Source organism: Octopus sinensis, linkage group LG2 (genome assembly GCF_006345805.1).
Source record: "Octopus sinensis linkage group LG2, ASM634580v1, whole genome shotgun sequence".
Lineage (NCBI taxonomy): Eukaryota > Metazoa > Mollusca > Cephalopoda > Octopoda > Octopodidae > Octopus > Octopus sinensis.
In genome coordinates this window covers 197137102-197159233 of record NC_042998.1, presented here as the reverse complement: position 1 = coordinate 197159233, position 22132 = coordinate 197137102, and the positions used below count along the sequence as shown (strand labels likewise).

General features: G+C 41.2%; 1 protein-coding gene across 1 annotated transcript in view; it reads right to left on the bottom strand.

The window, feature by feature from the left end:
• The window catches only part of LOC118762224 (trichohyalin-like), a 236536-nt gene that overhangs the window by 152323 nt on the left and 62081 nt on the right, over window positions 1-22132 (bottom strand). The window contains exons 9-14 of the mRNA XM_036500774.1: window positions 21066-21262; window positions 16797-16971; window positions 13609-13683; window positions 8870-8933; window positions 6114-6140; window positions 2883-3828 (exon numbers count right to left, since the gene is read on the bottom strand). Of these exons, the coding sequence (XP_036356667.1) occupies window positions 2883-3828; window positions 6114-6140; window positions 8870-8933; window positions 13609-13683; window positions 16797-16971; window positions 21066-21262 (1484 nt within the window). The remainder of the gene's footprint in view (window positions 1-2882; window positions 3829-6113; window positions 6141-8869; window positions 8934-13608; window positions 13684-16796; window positions 16972-21065; window positions 21263-22132) is intronic.

The following is a 22132-nucleotide window of genomic DNA, read 5'->3' as shown; positions in this document are numbered from 1 at the left end:
TACCACCTGACTGGCCCTGTGTCAGTGGCATATAAAAAGCACCCACTACACTCTCGGACCGGTTGGCGTTAGGAAGGGCATCCAGCTGTAGAAACTCTGCCAGATCAAGATTGGAGCCATCTGGTTCGCCAGCCCTCAGTCAAAATCGTCCAACCCATGCTAGCATGGAAAGCGGACGTTAAACAATGATGATGATGATGAGGATGTCAATAAAATCAGCTTCAGTATTCAACTGTGATTTATTTCATCAACCCCAAAAGGATGAAGGACCGAGTTGACCGTGGCAGAATTTGAAACCAGAACAGATGAAATGCCACTAACCATTTCTGCCAGCTCACTGCCTTAATAATAATAATAATCTTTTCTGCTATAGGCACAAGGTCAGCAATTTTAGAGGCAGGGGCTAGTTGATTACATTGACCCCAGATGGCGAGCTGGCAGAAATGTTAGCACACCGGGCGAAATGCTTAGCGGTATTGCATCTGTTGTTGAGTTCTGAGTTCAAATTCCGCCGAGGTCGACTTTGCCTTTCATCCTTTCGGGGTCGATAAATTAAGTACCAGTTATGCACTGGGGTTGATGTAATCGACTTAATCTGTTTGTCTGTCCTTGTTTGTCCCCTCTATGTTTAGCCCCTTGTGGGCAATAAAGAAACAGATTACATTGACCCCAGTGCTCAACTGGTACTTATTTTATCGACTCCACAAGAATGAAAAGTAAAGTCAACCTCAATGGCAGCGGTGCTTGAACTCTGAATGTAAAAACAGTTGAAATGCCACAAAGCATTTTGCTCAGCTTGTTAACAATTCCATCAGCTGAGCCACCTTCATCTGCTGACAGTGAGCAGATTACACTTTCCATCCATTATACCCAGAAAATTAAGCTGAGAGTTTTCAGCAAAATAATAATAATAATAATAATAATGCTTTCAAATTTTGCCACATGTGGGGAAGGGATGAGTCAATATCATCGACTGGTACTTATTTTATCGACCCCAAAAGGATGAAAGGTAAAATCAATCTCAGTGGAATTTGAACTCAGAATATAGCAACAGGTGAAATAAGTATTTTATCCAGCATGCTAATAATTCTGCCAGCTCACCACCTTAATAATAATAATAATAATAATAATAATAATAATAATAAATGTCCCTGATGCAGTACCAGGCAGTGGCTCTCATGGCTCCTGATCTTAACTGATTGGAAGTGTTACCATGTACATTGTTTTGTCTTGGTATAAAAAGATGGGCTACAGCAAATATTCTGCTCAATACCACAGATTTGCTTGTCAGTTGTTTGACCTTAACCAGTTGAGCATGTCCCTTAGTGGCTGGACAATAAGTGCATCTCTGATCATGAGCAGAAGTTGTTGGGGTGAGCATCATAGCCATGTGTTGAGAGGGATTCTTAGAGGTTTGGATAATTCACCTTTGGAAACAGGGGTGGTTCGTTCAACATCCTTAAACAACCCTTATTCAGGGACCTTTTGAGCGGGATGGGCTACTCGACCAGAAGAAAATTCTAACTGGGCCCCACCTGCAAGGTCATGCGCTGTTTATCTTGATATGATATCACCATGTTGCGCACATATGGTTGTGATGCATGTGCCTTGTGTACCCTTATCAGACGGGTATACTGGGCTTCGTATTTTTTACCCCATTATCACTTTGATGGCATGCACTGCTCTCTCACTCAATAATAATAATAATAATAATAATAATTATAATGATGAGGATGATGGTAATGATAATAATCCTTTCTACTGGAAGCACAAGGCCTCAAATTTGGGGGAAGGGATTAAGTCGATTACATCAACCCCAGTACGTAACTGGTACTTAATTTATCGACTCCAAATGGTTGAAAGGCAAAGTCAACCCTGGTGGTATTTGAACTCAGAATGTGAAAGTAGACAAAATACCACTAAGCATTTCACCTGGCATACTAACGATTTTGCCAGCTCACCACCTTGGATAATAATAATAATAATATAATAATAATAATAATAATAATAATGGTTTCAAATTTTGTCACAAGGGCAGCTATTTTGGAGGGAGGGGATGAGTTGATTATATCGCCCCCCCCCCCAGTGTTTCGCTGGTACTTAATTTATTGACCCCGAAAGGATGAAACGCAAAGTCAACCTCAGTGGAATTTGAAACCAGTAGCGTGATGGGGGACAAAACACCACTAAGCATTTCGCCTGGCATGCTAACAATTCTGCCAGCATACCACCTTGGATAATAATAATAATAATAATAATGATAATGATAATAATAGGGGTAACAGCAGCAATAATAATCTTTATATATAAAAGAGGGGTTGTGTGCTGTCTGTCTCCTACGATTTAGATTCCTAACTACTCTCACATTTTGCGGTGCAGTTTAACCAAAACCAGGTATCTTATAGTCGTGATTCATATCGAGCCCTTCTGGGTATTAGTGCGCGTCTACGATGAGTCTACGATTTAAAAAAAAATTTACCATCAATTTTTCCCATTTTAATGCATTTTTTTCGCTATTATATAAGGGAAGTAACTCTCTAAAAATTTATTATTAAATCTCAGAACGTAAAAATCTACAGTAACACCCCCCACCTTTGTGGTTAGCCATATTGAGATGGCTATTATACTTTACATCTCTAAAAATGCTTGTATAGTTATTTCCCTTACAAACCCAAGCAACGCCGGGCGATACTGCTAGTTATTTCTAAAATGGATACAAGGCCTGAAATTCGAGGAGGGGAAATTTAGTCAGTTACATTGATTCCAGTACTTGACAGGTATTCTATTTTGTGAAACCTGGAGGGATGAAAAGCAAACCTGATCTTGGTGGCATTTGAACAACTTCTTACGCTAATGTTTTGTCTAGATCCCAAAAATCTTACCAGTCTACACCTGAATCCAGAAGTTCTTCCAGAAATCTCATTTCCTCACTGTCGGTTTCGCTTTCAGTCTCCTCTTCTACTTCTTCTTCTTCATCTTCTTCATCATCCGTTGACAATCTTTCAGATATTTCTCTCTCAGCCAAAAGTTGTTGTTCATCCTCCGCACCTAAAACTTGTCCATCATCCTTCGCACCTAAATGTTGTCCGTCATCCTTCGCACCCAAAAGTTGTCCTTCATCCTTCGCACCCAAAAGTTGTCCTTCATCCTTTACATGCCTCCTTTTACCTTTTTTCCTCTTTAACTTCTCACCTTCTTCCATTGTCAAACTCTCAGCTTCTTCATATGCTAAAGCAGCTGCTTGTGCTACCAACATCTTTCGTTCTTTTTTCTTCAATTTTAAAGCCTTTTCAACTTCCAAATTCTTTGCTTCAAGCTCTGCAAGTCTTGCCGCCTCTTCTTCTGTCAATCCTTCAGATTCCATTTTCCGACGCAAACGTTCAATCTCTGCCAGTATTGATTTTCTTGATTCCTCTTGTTCTAATATTTCCTTATCCATTGGTAATCTTTTGGCTTTTATTCTTTCTCTTTCTTTTTCTCTTTCTTTTCCTCTTTCCCTTTCTTTTTCTCCTTTCTCTGTTGTTTCTGTTGATGCTCCTTCTTTTTCCTCTATTTTTTCTTTTTGTTTTCCTCTTTCCATTGCTAATTTTACTTCTTTTTTTACTGGTTTCTGGTCCCCTTTTGTCATTTCCTTGTCTTCCTTGTCTTTCTTTTCTTCCTTGTCTTTCTTTTCTTCCTCTGCCGTCTTTTGCTCTTTCAATTTAGCAGAGTCAACATCCGTTACAGTTTCCGCAGAAGGAGCTTTTGGATCAGGCTTTGACACTGGAACTCCGTCTTCAGCTATGTTCTTGTCTTTCAAAATGGATTTTTGCTTTCGAGGGTCAAAACCTAAATAAGAAATATAAATGTGTAAAAGGTAAACAACGAAGAGGTCACAATACATTCCTCCTACACACCACTCAACAAACAAACCAGAAAGTCTCAATATGGCCATTTGTTCTGTTAAAAATAGCTGTCAAATTTCTCTCAAATTACATCCAACCATTTTTAGAAAAAAATGTGAAGATAAAATGGTCTTCGATGCACCATACCTGAAAATAGGATAAGATGATCATGACTGGAATGTTTTCAAGTATAGATTCACTTGATCAGAGCCAACCAGAGCTCAAGAACAATGACTTGCATGGGAAAAAAGATAATTCTTCACCCAGCTACCATTTATTTTGTTTAGAGAATGAGAAGAATAGTATGAGAGACAGAAGGGCAGAAAGAAGTGATTTCAATAGTTTAGATATGTGATGAGAATAAATGGTACTATTTGGAAGATGGTGTGGGATGACGTCAGCAGCTGGGTGCGTTGACCGGAAGCTGGGGCAACTGGAAGGGGCAGCAGTGAGGCGTTCGCAGGCAGCGGGGATTTCGGCCTTTCCAACGTGGGTCGTCGAGGTGTTAAGACGTGTGAAGACGTTGCTAAGGTTGGGTGAAGCAGCTGCTATCTTTAGTATTCAGGTTGGGGTTGTGACGAAGGATCCGTTACCACTGAAGGGTCTCTATCGGAGCGAAGAGAAGGTAGGTGCCTTTATATATCAACTATCTTGCACACACCACAAGCTATTTCGGCGTTCCACGAAAATCAGGATCGCCAGCGACATCATCAGACCCTTCAACTATCTCGCACACACCACAGATGGTATAGATACAACATTGACTTGCAAGATACTGATGTTTCAAATCCTCTTATAATCCACATTAATTTACACTAATGTCCAGGGTCTGTATTTCATTTAATTCTTTAAGGAAATTTAATAGTTTTTACTCTTTTACTCTTTTACTTGTTTCAGTCATTTGACTGTGGCCATGCTGGAGCACCGCCTTTAGTCGACCAAATCGACCCCAGGACTTATTCTTTGTAAGCCCAGTACTTATTCTATCGGTCTCTTTTGCCGAACCGCTAAGTGACAGGGACATAAACACACCAGCATTGGTTGTCAAGCAATGCTAGGGGGACAAACACAGACACACAAACATATACACATATATACATATATACGACAGGCTTCTTTCAGTTTCCATCTACCAAATCCACTCACAGGGCATTGGTCGGCCCAAGGCTATAGCAGAAGACACTTGCCCAAGGTGCCACGCAGTGGGACTGAACCCGGAACCATGTGGCTGGTAAGCAAGCTACTTACCACACAGCCACTCCTGCGCCTATAAATTTGTTTAATTTAGAGTGTGTTGACCAAGGTGACCAACTCCAGTTCAAAAAATTCAGCAATCCAGAAAAGTTTTGAAACTAAAGATTCCAGAAAATTGATGTTGTACCTGTATTCTGCAGAGAGAGTATGTGGAGCAGCAGCCGCTGCAGAGACAGGCTGCAGAAGGAATTTAAGTGGTTTGGCATAACATACTTAAAGAACTTTATTTATTGGTTTATGGTACTTGAATTAGAAGTATGTCAAAAGACATAGTGTCATAGAGCTATTACAGCATTACAGTAGCATGTGAAAATAGTGAGCTCCACCTGGTGGCAAATGGTGGTAATTTTTTCACGGTTCATAAGTACATCCTGCTGGACCTGCACTGATAGGTTGACCACTGGTGAACTCACCGAACCAGTAGATGCTGATGGGTGTGGCATATAACACTGAAAGTTCTAAGAAATAATCATTGTTTAACGTCCGCTTTCTATGCTAGCATGGGTTGGATGATTTTGACTGAGGGCTGGCAAACCAGACGGCTGCACCAGGCTCCAATCTTGATCTGGAAAGGTTGCTACAGCTGGATGCCCTTCCTAACGCCAACCACTCCGAGAGTGTAGTGGGTGTTTTTTTACATGCCACCGGCACGGGGGACAGTCAGGCGGTACTGGCAATGACCTCGCTCGAATCTTTTTACACATGCCATTAACCCTTTAGCATTTAAACCGGCCATATCCGCTAAAAGTATTCTGCCTGTTCTATGTTCAAACTGGCCAGATCTGGTCTCTCACACCAATCCTACAATATCGTTTTAAAAATTAACATCTGCCTCATCAAATTCTCATAGTTACAAGATAATGCATGATTAGTTCAAAACAATGTGGATTAAAAAGTATTAATCTTGGTAGAATAATGCGAACACTAAAGGGTTAAAATTATTCAACAACTTTGAGAAGTTACTGAGAAACTTACCTCTTGACATTTTCTGTAATCTGCCAGCTGAAAATGTGATAGAAAGCAATGCAGTGAGGATTAAAATGGGATTATGTATATTTATAATATTTATTAGAGAGTAAGTCACAGAGTAAAAGGAGAGCAACATGGTTTCAATAAGCAGCTAATGTTCTTGGGAAAGGCATGAATGTCACAAGTTTTTCACTTCTCTATATATACTCTTTTACCCTCTTTTACTCTTATACTTGTTTCAGTCATTTGACTGTGGCCATGCTGGAGCACCGCCACCTTTAGTCAAGCAAATTGACCCCAGAACTTATTCTTTGTAAGCCTAGTACTTATTCTATCGGTCTCTTTTGCCGAACTGCTAAGTTACGGGAGCATAAACACACCAGCATCGGTTGTCAAGCAATGTTGGGGGGACAAACACAGACACACATACATATATACGACATATGACATACATATATACGACAAACACAGACACGCACACACACACACACACATACACATATATATATATACATATATACGACAGGCTTCTTTCAGTTTCCATCTACCAAATCCACTCACAAGGCTTTGGTCAGTCCGAGGCTATAGTAAAAGACACTTGCCCAAGGTGCTACGTAGTGGGACTGAACCCGGAACCATGTGATTGGTAAGCAAGCTACTTACCACACAGCCACTCCTGCGCCTATATATGAAACATTTGTTTCATTCCATTAATGTTATTAAAGTGTTCATAAATTTACCGATTGATACTACTTTGTGGTCTGTTGAGAAAGACAGGAGACCACAAATGGAATGACGAGAAAAGATGAAGGAGGACTTCATAATGGCTAGGATTTGAGTGACTTAGTCGAATCAAATGCATTCAAATTAGTTTTCAAATTGATTAAATACTTAAAGAATCATCCTTCCAAAAATATCCAACTGAAATAAATTTGCATAATAAAATAAATTTATATCCCAAGGCGTATGAATTTATTTCATTATGCATAAATTTATTGAATGAGAGGTTACTAACATAGGATTTATCTTCAAATAATGATTATCAAATGTACATAGTGAGGCGTGTAGCGCCAATTTGTGACAGCTGGCAATATGACGTATTGCCGAAGAAATATGATTGTCGTTTTCCCATTGGTTAATATAACTGCTCATATAGGGATTCTGTAAATTAGTTAAAGAATATTTGTAATGGATTTCGATTCTTTAAAGTCAAGTCGAGCAGTTATAAAAACCCTGGATTTTGGGAAAAACTTTAGTGTTTGTTGGATGTAACTAAACTCTACGACACTCACTCCTTTGAGACATTGGTTATTTTTTTATGCCATGTCCAAGAAAAATCTCAACAATAGCTATTTCTGTCAAGTTGGAGTTGTTTCAGTAAGTTCCATGCCCTTTTATTGTATATTTTTAAAGGTTAACTCAAGAAGAACATCATCCATCAACCACTTTGGTTCTAGTTGATTCTATATTTAACAGGATTTAGTCAGGAGTCCAGACAGTTCCTTCAGTTTTTCAGGTCTCAAAGACTAGTAAATGCAAAAGAGGAAGGAACTACAACACATGAACCTGGTTTGAATATTCTTAATAATGGAACTTCACATAAGTCAAATAAATGGCAATAGCATATTAAAGCCACCACCCAAAAAAAAACGTGTACAATCCATCTCACTGGGGTTTGCACACAATTTCTGTCAATTTAACTTCATCCAGAAGATTGGGGTTGCAATGAAGAGGTCCCCCTTGTCACTAGCCATTGAAAGGGTCGTCTTTGACTGCATAAGCGCGTTATGTGACCTCTACATAAATTTTTGAATGAGGATAAAAATATATCTTTCTCAAGTTTTATACTATTTCGTTCAGTGCATTTTAGTGTTTTGAGCTCAAATTCGCAACAAGGCTTACTTTGCCCTTTATTCTTTCTTATGAGAATAATTTTCTGTTCTCATTTAATCATAGAAGGAAGGTCAATGCCCACGACTCTTTTCAGAGCCCCTGAGAATAATGGTAGTAAGATAGGCAATCTGGTCTGAATGCTTGCAACAGAATATACTTCTCTAAAGGCACACAAGATTGAGACGGTAGGGTTTAACTGGGCAATAGACCAAATCTACCACCCAAGAACTGGCACAGTCCTTTCAATAGGCTTTTCTAAGGTTTTCATCTACTAAATTTCACTTACAAGGCTATGATAGAAAACACAAGGTCCCTTGCAATAGGATCAAACTCAGATACGTACAGTTGTAAAGCAACTTTTTTCAAAAACAGCCGCATTTTTTTTTTTTTTCTTTTTACTAGTTTCAGTCATTTGACTGTGGCCATGCTGGAGCACCGCCTTTAGTCGACCCCGGGACTTATTCTTTGTAAGCCCAGTACTTATTCTATCATTCTCTTTTGCCGAACCGCTAAGTGACGGGGATGTAAACGCACCAGCATTAGTTGTCAAGCAATGCTAGGGGAACAAACACAGACACACAAACATATACACACACATACATATATACGACAGGCTTCTTTCAGTTTCCATCTACCAAATCCACTCACAAGGCATTGGTCGGCCCGGGGCTATAGCAGAAGACACTTGCCCAAGATGCCACGCAGTGGGACTGAACCCGGAACCATGTGGCTGGTTAGCAAGCTACTTACCACACAGCCACTCCTGCGCCTGTATATCAAGTATGTATAATGCACTAGAATAACCTTTAAAATAAACAAAAACAAATATTTCAAGCTAAGAAAGAAATTACACATAAAAGTTTCATTACCTTCTCCGGACAATAGTTTCCTTGGCATCTTTTGTCTCATTGTAACTTCCACTCTTGACTTCGACTGTTAAAATAAACAATTAGTTGTTGGGCTTTTATTGTTGTTGTTGTTTTAATTCATAGCAAAATTGTGAGGAGATTAGTAAGAGTTAAAACCAAGATGAGTCGACAAAATAGTAACTAACTATGAATACTTCTAACAAGTCACTCATTCGGTTACCAAAACGTTAAAAAAACAAAATCTCTTTCAGTTCTCTCACTTACATTCGTAGTTTTACAAATACAAAATAATAGGAAAATATCAGGATGATCATAGTTGGAACCTCATTGATGATTGGTCTAAACCAGTGGTTTTCAACCAGGGTTCCTCGGAACCTTAGGGTTCCGCCAGTACAGTCCAGGGGTTCCACAAGAAGTTACAAAACTGCTAAAATCGGCAGTAATTTTTAATTCTCCTGTGCAGATATGTGTGTATAAGACTACTAAATTATTGCACAGGGGTTCCTCGAGCCAGTGGAATGTTTCCTTGGGGTTCCACTTCAGCAAAAAGTTTGAAAAGCACTGGTCTAAACAATATCAAAACAAAGAATTTAACTTTGGGGCTTTCTATAAGAGTCCTGCTAGCAATATCTCGACCAAATCAACTCCTGTCTTAAAATGGGAACAAATAAATTGCAGAAGTCAACCATGAAATAACACATCTATAAAGGAAACAAGTTCTCCACAACTGCAACAGAAGCCTACCCATTAACATGGTCACCAGGAAGCTCATCTATTCAGAGAAAGGTAAAAAACAAAGTTAAAGATACAGAAATATATCAATTATCATTTAATGTCCACTGCCTGTGCTTCGTGGGTTGGATGGTTCAACAGAATTCATTGAGTCAAAGAACCATATCATGCTCCAATGTCTGTTTTGGTATGGTTTCAACAGCTGAAAGTCCTTTCTAATGCCAGCCACTTTACAAAGAGTAAAGTGTGCTTTTCACATGGGACCACTATTAGGGAGGTCACCCTGAACTTGGAAGGCTAAGGGCTCAAAATGTGTGTAGGAGGGCTATAACTGAAGGAGAGTTGTAGTAAGAGACAGTGTGGTGATTTTAGTTGAAGTGATGAGAAATGTATTATGAAATTAACTAATTTATAGTTATGAAGGGGTGGTAATGGAGATAATAACAGAGTTGTCACTATCATGGAAGGGAGAAAGGATAAAGGTCTGTGGTTTGTGAGAAAAAGAAGGACAGGAGTGGCTGTGTGGTAAGTAGCTTGCTAACCAACCACATGGTTCCGGGTTCAGTCCCACTGCGTGGCACCTTGGGCAAGTGTCTTCTGCTATAGCCCCGGGCCGACCAATGCCTTGTCAGTGGATTTGGTAGACGGAAACTGAAAGAAGCCCGTCGTATATATGTATATATATATGTATGTGTGTGTGTTTGTGTGTCTGTGTTTGTCCCTCTAGCATTGCTTGACAACCGATGCTGGTGTGTTTACGTCCCCGTCACTTAGCGGTTCGGCAAAAAGAGACCGATAGAATAAGTACTGGGCTTACAAAGAATAAGTCCTGGGGTCGATTTGCTCGACTAAAGGCGGTGCTCCAGCATGGCCGCAGTCAAATGACTGAAACAAGTAAAAGAGTAAAAGAGGGTGGAAGATGTGTGAGAAGGAAATATGAAACAATGAAACTAGATGAGGGTGGCAAGAGTTCAGTGAGAGTCATTGAAAGAAAAGTGTAGGGATCAAGGGAGTGGGGTGTTGATGTGAAAGAAGCTGTAGAGAAGGGATGCTGAGAGAAAAAGAATAGCGGTAGTGATGGACAGCAGTGAGTGCACGAGTAAGCATCATGATTGATAGGGTGACTGGGAAGATGGATGGAGAAAAGTCAGGTGGCACAGGTAGCATAATGATGATGAAGAAGTGTATTCCCTCATACCTGGGTCCAGTGAAGGATGGAAAGAGGCAGAGTGATCAAGGGTGATATGCAGAACAACCATTCATAGTCTACAAATTTTATTGGTGGTAGGAGAGAAAGGGGATAGCAGGATGAGATGACTGAAATGATGGAGAGATGATTGTAAGAGGGAAGGTATTCAACAGATATGTAATGGGAGGGGTCAGCAAAGGGTATCAGCAAATGTAGGTTTGGCAGGAGACAAACATATACTTCTAGGGAACCAACTGAACACTTTATAAAATCTATTTCTGGCATGGACTTAGTGATTATTGCTTCCGTGTATCTGCATATAGTGTGTCTGCTTTCTCTGTTATCCTGTCCGTGATTCTAATATTTGTTTCTTTACTACCCACAAGGGGCTAAACATAGAGTGGACAAACAAGGACAGACACACGGATTAAGTCAATTACATCGACCCCAGTGCGTAATTGGTACTTAATTTTATCGACCCCGAAAGGATGAAAGGCAAAGTCAACCTCGGCAGAATTTGAACTCAGAACGTAGCAGCAGACGAAATACCTATTTCTTTACTACCCACAAGGGGCTAAACACAGAGAGGACAAACAAGGACAGACACACGGATTAAGTCGATTACATCGACCCCAGTGCGTAACTGGTACTTAATTTTATCGACCCCGAAAGGATGAAAGGCAAAGTCAACCTCGGCAGAATTTGAACTCAGAACGTAGCAGCAGACGAAATACCTATTTCTTTATTACCCACAAGGGACTAAACACAGAGAGGACAAACAAGGACAGACAAACGGATTAAGTCGATTACATCGACCCCAGTGCGTAACTGGTACTTACTTTATCGACCCCGAAAGGATGAAAGGCAAAGTCGACCTCGGCGGAATTTGAACTCAGAACGTAACGGCAAATGAAATACGGCTACGCATTTCACCCGGCGTGCTAACGTTTCTGCCAGCTCACCGCCTTGAAAAAGTGGAAAGTAAATCGACCCCACTTGTGTGTCCATAGCTTACACTGGGTACAGTATATATATTTCTTTACTGCCCACAAGGGGCTAAACATAGAGGGGACAAACAAGGACAGACATACGGATTACATCGACCCCAGTGCGTAACTGGTACTTAATTTTATCGACTCCGAAAGGATGAAAGGCAAAGTCGACTTCGGCGTAATTTGAACTCAGAACGTAGCAGCAGACGAAATACGGCTATGCATTTCGCCCGGCGTGCTAACGGTTCTGCCAGCTCGCCACCTTAAAAAAGTGGAAAGTAAATCGACCCCACTTGTGTGTCCATAGCTTACACTGGGTACAGTATATAGATATCTCCCTCCTGCTTTTCTGCACATTTAGCAAGGGTACACAAATCCTTCTTTCCTGCTTAGTGTTAGCCAAGTTTACATTGAATCCACTTTTGTTCTTTCGTCATTTTAACATCTGCTTTTCCATATTTGCCTGAATCAGATGGAATTCAAAGAAGCAGAGTTTCTACAGCCAAACGCTCTTCCAGTCACCAACCATCACCTGTTTCCATGCAAGATAATATTTCACCATGATTAGATATGTCTTTACAGAAGATGGGAAATAAATGGCACCATTTGTACTTAGCAATGTCAAAGGTCTCACACACACACAAACACACACACACACTCACTGGGTGTTTTTCAATTTCCATCCAACAAATCCAGTCACAAGGCTTTGGTCAGCCCTGGGCTACAGCAGAAGATACTTGCCCAGGTACCATACAATGGAACCTGAACCCAAAACTGTGAGGTTTTGGGTACCATGCTAGCATGGGTTTAGACAATTTGACAAGATCCGATGAGTCCAAGAACTGTATCATGCTCCCGTGCCTGCTTTGGCATGGTGTCTATGGCTGAATGCCCTTCCTAGCACCAGCACTAGTGAGGTTGTCAGGCAGGCGGCAAGACAAATATCCCTTTGACTGAGTGGGGTTAGAGAAGAGAGAGAGAGAGGTAACTTTATGCAACAAGATAGGGAGTTAAAGTAAGAGAGAAAAGGCTAGAACTGAAGAGGTTCCTTACTGTAAAAAAAAATCCGTGGTTACTGGTAATATAGAAGAGAAGGTGGATTGGCCTGCTAGAAATAATAGCCAAATCTCACCACCATCACCACCACAATAACGCTCCATGCTTGTAAATAAAAAAAGATAAACTGGAAAGTGAAGTATGATACACAAAAGGACAGGAAAGCTTGCAGCAGGAAAACCTTTGATCATAATTCTTCTTAATTAGGGCTGACACCACTTAATTAGGGTGAAACACCACCACCAACACAGCTTTTTTAGCTCCCTTGTGTTCAGCCTCTCATATAAGAAATCATCACACAACCAACAGGTCATACTATCCTTGCGGAGGCGCAATGGCCCAGTGGTTAGGGCAGCGGACTCGCGGTCATTGGATCGCAGTTTCGATTCCCAGACCAAGCGTTGTGAGTGTTTATTGAGCGAAAACACCTAAAAGCTCCACGAGGCTCCGGCAGGGGATGGTGGTGATCCCTGCTGTACTCTTTCACCACAACTTTCTCTCACTCTTACTTCCTGTAACTGTTGTACCTGTATTTCAAAGGGCCGGCCTTGTCACTCTCTGTGTCACGCTGAATATCCCCGAGAACTACGTTAAGGGTACATGTGTCTGTGGAGTGCTCAGCCACTTACACGTTAATTTCACGAGCAGGCTGTTCCGTTGATTCGGATCAACCAGAACCCTCGTCGTCGTAACCGACGGAGTGTTTCCATCCATACTATCCTTATTCTCTCCATATTCCACACATCTGTCTCTTGTACACTATTATTTACCTTTGGTTCCTCTTTGACTTCATCCGGAATTTTGAATAATTTCTTCAGCTCCACTGCAGCCGTAGACACATCAATCTGCCAATAAACAAAATAGAGAAACATTAAATTTTTTTTTGACATGAGAAATGTGTAAACTTTCAAGAGAATGTGAAATAATCCATTTTTTGGAATTGGTTTTCGAAGTATATGTGAAGCTATCATCATCATCATCGTTTAACGTCCACTTTCCATGCTAGCATGGGTTGGACGATTGACTGAGGGCTGACGAACCAGAGGGCCACTCCAGGCTCCAATCTTGATCTGGCAGAGTTTCTACAGCTGGATGCCCTTCCTAATGCCAACCACTCCGAGAGTGTAGTGGGTGCTTTTTACATGCCACTGGCACGGGGGTCAGTCTGGCGGTATTAGCAACGACCTCGCTCGAATCTTTTTATGCATGCCACTGGCACAGGTGCCAGTAAGGCGACGTTGGTAACGATCATGCTCGAATGGTGCCCTTTTACGCGCCACCGGCATGGAAGCCAGTTGGCTGCTCTGGCAATGATCACACTTGGATGGTGCTCTTAGCACCCTACTAGCTCGGGCACAAGTGCCAGTAAGGTGGTGCTGGTAACGATCACATTCGAATGGTGCCTTTTTATGTGCCACTGGAATGGAAGCTGGTTATCCGCTCTGTCAACGATCACCCTCGTATGGTGCTCTTTGCACCCCGCTAGCACGGATGCCAGTCATTGAATTTGATAAATGTAAATATTGGGTTCGGAAGTCCTTTTGGATAGAAAAACTCAAAGGCTGCCATCAATTTTTTCCATCATATTTTACAGCCCAATATTTACATGCTGCTATTTATAGCTTTACTAGCAGCATAGCCCGGCGTTGCCCGGGTATGCAAGAAACTTTGTCGATAAGCAATGCCCTTTACCTTTTTACCCTTTTTTGTACTCATTGAACCGTTATTTTGTAAAATGAAGCCTAAAAGGCACCGTTCCCTTGCATGCATGAAGAAGTAGGGAAAATCTATGTGAACTTTCAAAAAATATCGCAGAAAAATCGGTTTGCTATGTGTGCCATATATGATGTAATTAACCGATTTTTTCCAGTAATAATGTATCCTATTGGAATCAAAAGGGCCATATAGCTCCTTGGGGAAGACATGATGCTCGCTGTGAATTTCAAAAAAATTTCCTGCCAATTTGTTAAAGATATTGTCGAAAATATGTCATCTTGAATTTGAACGCGATTTCCCAAAATGGACTGATTTTATCGATTTTTTCTGATGGTAAGGTATTGCATGGAAAACTAACGTCAGAATTAAGTTCCTTAGGGTAACATTAAGCTTCACCATGAGTTTGGTGAAAATCGATTGCAAGTTGCGAAAACTACAACGGAAAATGTGTTGCATATGATAAGCTTAGATTCTCGACCCCATGTCGAATTTATCGATGTTTTTCAGAACTGAGGGAACTTTTCAAAATTTTCACTGCGTTAGTTTTGAATTATGACATTGGGCTATGTATGTGTCAAGTTTCATCAGAATCGGTTGAAAGCCATGGTCAGGGTAAGGGTACAACCTGACAGACACACAGACAAACAAACTGCCTTTTATATAGAAGAGATAAAATCAATTCCGAAAATGGATTAAAATTTTAATCTTTCACTTATGTATTGTCTTATAATGGTTGTCTTAATACATAAAACTCTCCTGCATATAACCTTCTCATAAATGTGCTGCCAAATTTCTTTTCAAAGAAACTGTATAGAAGTATTGTCTCAACAACTGCTTTGAAGAAAGTATTCTTCATGTTGTCAGGGAGGGAGGACTTCCATATAATTCTGTGTTTGTCAAGGACATTTCATGCTTTTGCATTCCTTACCTGGACATTCTTATCTGTTGAACTAATGTTACTTCCCAGGTAGGTAAAGTCATCAACCATCTTCAGATTTGTACCTTTCACTGCACAGATATCACCTGTTATACCCCAGGCTTTTGTCATTAAAGGTTTACTCTTTTACTTGTTTCAGTCATTTGACTGCGGCCATGCTGGAGCACCGCCGCCTTTAGTCGACCAAATCGATCCCAGGACTTATTCTTTGTAAGCCCAGTACTTATTCTATCGGTCTCTTTTGCCGAACCGCTAAGTGACGGGGACGTAAACACACCAGCATTGGTTGTCAAGCAATGCTAGGGGGACAAACACAGACACACATACACACACACACACACACATATATATATATATATATACATATATACGACAGGCTTCTTTCAGTTTCCGTCTACCAAATCCACTCACAAGGCATTGGTCAGCCCGGAGCTATAGCAGAAGACACTTGCCCAAGATGCCACGCAGTGGGACTGAACCCGGAACCATGTGGTTGGTTAGCAAGCTACTTACCACACAGCCACTCCTGCGCCTATATATATATATATATATATATACACATATATACGACAGGCTTCTTTCAGTTTCCGTCTACCAAATCTACTCACAAGGCATTGGTCGGCCCGGAGCTATAGCAGAAGACACTTGCCCAAGATGCCACGCAGTGGGACTGAACCCGGAACCATGTGGTTGGTTAGCAAGCTACTTACCACACAGCCGCTCCTGCCCCTATTTATTCATTTATTTCCCAGAATTACCCACCTCCTTGCTCTCACATAGTTTCCCCTTCATACCAGCCGTTTACCTACCCCCCTGCTGTCATATAGATACCCTGTTGCCTCACTGTCTTTCACACTCACCCATTTCTCAGCTGTTTTTCAGATTTTACACCTCATAGTTCTTATTCAAGTTTAAAAAAAAAAGACCCCCTTCGGTCATGAATGACCATGGGATTGCACCTAGAAAGTTATCCTCCCAGGCACAAGTCCGGGCAAGGTTGTTTATGGAAGACCAGTAGTCGCCCATGCATACCAGCCTCCCCTCTCCACGCCACCAGTGTTATCCAAGGGAAAGACAAAGGTCGATGCAGCTTGGCACCAGTGACGTCGCAACTCATTTCTACAGCTGAGTGAACTGGAGCAACGTGAAATAAAGTGCCTTGCTCAAGAACACAACACGCAGCCCGGTCCAGGATTCGAGCTCACAACCTCACGATCGTAAGCTCGACGCTCTAACCACTGAGCCATGCGCCTTCATTATTCAAGTTTACCCTGACAATATTAAAGAATAGAAGTTGCAACTTACATCATCAGAATCTATGTTCTCTCTGATCAAGCCATAATCTTGCTCTCTTCTTATATCCATAGCTCCAATAGTTTTTAACGAAGCAATCTTGATATTGGGATCTTCCCTTGGTTTCAGCCTTGAGTAAAGTTTGACGCCTATATCTTTCCTGTGGTCATCAGAAACAGCGCGGCTACTGTACAAGCACACACAAGAAAAAACAAAATTTTAATTTTTCTCTCACATTAAATAATATTTTTTTTTCTTTTCCAAAAAAAAAAAAAAAAAAAAGGGGTTGATTTTTGTGTCAAACTAATTATATGCCTGAGAAAAATATATCCTAATGCACCCATGCCAGTGGCATGTAAAACGCACCCAGCAAACTCTTAAGTGGTTGGCATTAGGAAGGGCATCCAGCAGTAGAAACCATGCTATAACAGACAATTGGAGTCTGAACAGCTGAACGGCAGACGAAATACGGCTACGCATTTCGCCCGGCATGCTAAGGTTTCTGCCAGCTCGCCGCCTTCCCAGTAAATATTGTTTAACTCCTTGCAGAGGGGAAGTGGTACTGACTGCATCGAAACACTGTGTGTCTGTGAGCAGTGCGATGTCTTACTCTATGCAGCACCAGGTTTTCAAATACACTACACTGAGAAGAATCGGTAGATACACTGCAAAATTCCTTGTATGAAAAATTATGTTGCTACTGAACAGCCTAATTCTGGTAGACAGAACAGACTTTCAGTACTAAATCTGTCTGCAGTTTTACAGTTTACAGTTTTTTAATAATTATGTTCTTTGACAAATTCTCCCCCATTATAGTCAGGAAAGGAATGTTCTAATCATCATCATCATCATCATCGTTTAACGTCCGCTTTCCATGCTAGCATGGGTTGGACGGTTTAACTGGGGTCTGGGAAGCCTGAAGGCTGCACCAGGCCAGTCAGATCTGGCGGTGTTTCTATAGCTGGATGCCCTTCCTAACGCCAACCACTCCGTGAGTGTAGTGGGTGCTTTTTATGTGCCACCGACACAGGTGCCAGACGAGGCTGGCAAACGGCCACGCTCGGATGGTGCTTTTTACGTGCCACCAGCATGGAGGCCAGTCAATGTGGTGCTGGCTACGGCCACGTTCGGACGGTTCTCTTATGTGCCACCGGCACTGGTATCACAAACTACAAATTCATATTGTTTAATTGAAGATCTTTGGAAGAATTGTTTAGGGGGCCTCGAAAAATACAGAAATATGAATAAAACAAAATATTATATGAGTAAAGTTAAAACATTTTGGATAAAAAGAAAATTATACAATTATGTCTGGGGAGAGTCATTTTCTTTTTGTGCCTTATTATGTAACACACTTACCCATAAAATTTCCACTTTTTTCTTATTTTTATTGTCCTAAAATTTTCATTGCATCTTGCAATGAGTCAAAACTATTGAAAAGGTTGCAAGACGCAACGAAAATTTTAGGAAAATTGAAATAAGAAATAAGTGGAAATTTTACCAGTGAGAATGTTAAATTAAAAGGCACAAAAAGAAAATGACTCTCCCCAGACACAACAGAATATGCTTCAACACACGAACTCATATAAAGAATCTTGCAAACCAAATCCAAAAATGAAAGTTATTCAAGTAATTCCATTAGTAATGCACTCTGGAGAAATAGTGATGGAGTTTTAAAAAAAAATAGCTTTACTTTTTCTTTTTTAGTATTTTTATGATGGTTAGTGTGTACACTAGGGCTTGAACTCCTAACTAAAATCCAGTGAAACATTCATCAATTTTCTGTGCCACTTCTATTAGCAGTGCTGGATTATTTCCCTCTGTGGGTGTTATTTACTGCAAAATGGCTTTACCTATGATTATAGCCTTTTGTTTGTGACACAATATAACTCTACCTATTAGAACACCTGAGGACTTTATGCAGTTATAATTATATTTGTTCTACTATAGGTACAACACCTGCAATTGTGGGAGAAAGAGCTAGTTAGTTAGTTAATTTTTTGGCTCAAAAAGCAAAAAGCAAGGCCATGTAGGGGGACATGGAGTTATGTAGAGGGTGGTGTTCATGTAAAGAGTTCAGGCCACTTGTGGTCAAGGGAGACTTTGAACCGAGTGGTTGTCGGCATCTTCACTATCTCGTCCGGCAGCTTATTCCACAGATCTGCAACCCGGACGGAGAAAGCCTCTCTCCTTCGATTGAGATGAAATCGTCGCAGATAGAGCTTTTCGGAGTGACCCCGCAGCCAACGCTCTGGAGCAGGAGTGAAGAACAGCTCTTTCGAGAGGTTACACTTTCCGCTTACTATGTTGTGAGCAAGAATGAGATCACCACAGCGTCGTCGTTTTTTCTAGAGAATAAAGGTCGAGCGTTTTCAGCCTTTCTTCATAAGACAAATGCTTGAGACCAAGAACCATGCGGGTACCCAGCTTCTGGACTCTTTCGAGATGCTGTATGTCTCAGATGCTGTATAACGTCCGTTATAATTATACCCATTCTACTATAGGTACAACACCTGCAATTGTGGGAGAAAGGGCTAGTCAATTACATTGACCCCAATACTAAAATGGTACTTTTTCTATCAACTCCAAAAGGATGAAAGGCAATCGACCTTGGCAGAATTTGAACTCAGAATGTAAAGCTAAAAGAAATGCTGTTGATTACAGTAGGCATGGGTGTGGCTATGTGATAATAAGTTTGCTCCCCAATTACATGGTTCTGGGTTCAGTCTCACTGTGTGGCACTTTAGGGGCAAGTGTTTACTGTAACCAATCAAAGCCTTGTGATTGGATTGGTAGATAGAACCCGAAAGAAGCTTGCTGTGTGTGTGTGTATGAGTGAGTGTGTGTGTGTGAGTGCGTGTGTGTGAGTGTGTGTGTGTGTGAGTGTGTGTGTATGTGAGTGTGTGTGTCTGTGTGTGTGTATGTGTGTGTGTGTGTGTGTGTGTCTGTGTGTGAGTGTGAGTGTGAGTGTGAGTGTGAGTGTGAGTGTGTGTGTGTGTGTGTGTGAGTGTGTGTATGTGTGTGTGTGTGTGTGTGCGTGCATGCATGCATGTGCGTGCGTGCGTGCGTGTGTCCCCACCCCAATGCTTGACAACAATTGTTAGTTTGTTTATATCCCTATAACTTAACGGTTTGGCAAAAGACTGATAGAAAAAGTACCAGGTTTAAATAACTAAGTGCTGGGGTGGATTCGTTTGACTAAAATTCCTCAAGACTGCACCCCCAATATGGTCACAGTCTAATGACCGACACAAATAGAACACAAACGAAAAGCATTTTGTCCAGTGCAGTAACAATTCTACCAGTTTGTTGCACTATACACAGGAGTGGCTGTGTGATAAGTAGCTTGCTAACCAACCACAAGAGTTGGCTGGGGGAAACTGTTGAGGATGAGTGAAAGAAGGTTCAATTAAATAGCTTTTGGTTGCAGTATATGTCAGAGTAACCATCAGCTATTAAAGTCTGCAAACTTAGAGGCAGCACTCCACAGAGGAATAGATGCAGATGGAATAAGCCCAGAAGATGTAGGTAGAGGATAAGTAAAAGAATAAAAGGATGAGAAAGCTATTTATCAGTAGCAACCATTCATCATCATCATCATCGTCATTTAATGTCCGTTTTCCGTGCTAGCACGGGTTGGACAGTTCAATCGGGGTCTGGGAAGCCAGGAGGCTGCACCAGGCTCCAGTCTGATCTGGCAGTGTTTCTACAGCTGGATGCCCTTCCTAACACCAACCACTCCATGAGTGTAGTGGGTGTTTTTTACATGCCACCGGCACAGGGGCCAGAGGAGGCTGGCAAACGGCTATGATTGGTTGGTGCTTTTACGTGTCACCAACACGGACGCCAGTCAGGCGGCGCTGGCATCTGCTATGTTTGAGCGGTGCTTTTAACGTGTCACCAGCACGGGTGTCTTAACTACAATTTCCATTTGAATTTTTATTTTGATGTTGATGTACTTGACTCAACAGGTCTCCTCAAGAACAGCGGGTCACTCTATGATCCAAGGTTAGTAAAGCAGGCTATGTCAAAACAAATATTGCATCCTATATTCTGTTCAGGAATACAAGTAATGAGAGAGTTAACGCCATATTTCGTCTGCCATTACGTTCTGAGTTCAAATTCCGCTGAGGTCGACTTTGCCTTTCATCCTTTCAGGGTCGATAAATTAAGTACCAGTTATGCACTAGGGTCGATGTAATCGACTTAATCTGTTTGTCTATCCTTGTTTGTCCCCTCTATGTTTAGCCCCTTGTGGATAATAAAGAAACAAATCCTTACTTGTTTAATTCAACTATATACTTGCAAGCTGTTGAGAAAAGTGGAAATTCTTTGGAATCTAGCATGGAAATTAAATGCTCAAAGACAGCATTCCAATCTACATCTAAAGGAAGTTTAAAAGCTGGTTCCTCGAATAATTTTTTACAGATATTGTACAGTTTTGATTTCTGCCATCCAGGAAGTGCAAGATTTGGAAACTGAAATAAATGGAATAGAATTTTTATAAAAAGCATTTACAAAAAGTTTGTCATAAATTATAACAAGAAATTGTTTATTTTCTGTTACATCATCATCATCATCATCATCATCATTTAGCGTCCGTTTTCCATGCTAGCATGGGTTGGACGGTTCAACTGGGGTCTGGGGAGCCCGAAGGCTGCACCAGGCCCAGTCAGATCTGGCAGTGTTTCTACAGCTGGATGCCCTTCCTAACGCCAACCACTCCGAGAGTGTAGTGGGTGATTTTATGTGCCACCAACACAGGTGCCAGACGAGGCTGGCGAACGGCCACGCTCGGATGGTGTTTTTTATGTGCCACCGACACAGGTGCCAGACAAGGCTGGCAGACGGCCACGCTCGGATGGTGTTTTTATGTGCCACATGTATATATATATATTTGTTTCTTTATTACCCACAAGGGGCTAAACACAGAGAGGACAAACGAGGACAGACAATCAGATTAAGTCGATTACATCGACCCAGTACGTAACTGGTACTTAATTTATCAACCCCGAAAGGATGAAAGGCAAAGTCGACCTCGGCGGAATTCGAACTCAAAACATAACGGCAGATGAAATACCGCTAAGCATTTCACCCGGCGTGCTAACGTTTCTGCCAGCTCGCCGCCTTACACACACATATATATATATTATGCACCCACACCAGCTCCTTTTATATGAGAAAACCTTCTGGTGAGCAAGGTTTTTTAATCTGCATTTCATTCCAGGTTGCAGTCTTTTCTGCTTACATAACTAATGAACTTACAAAAGGCATAAATATCACAAATTTAGTTTTACATTTGTCATTCCCAGACATTTAAGAGAAAGAGGTAAGTACTATGGCCAAGC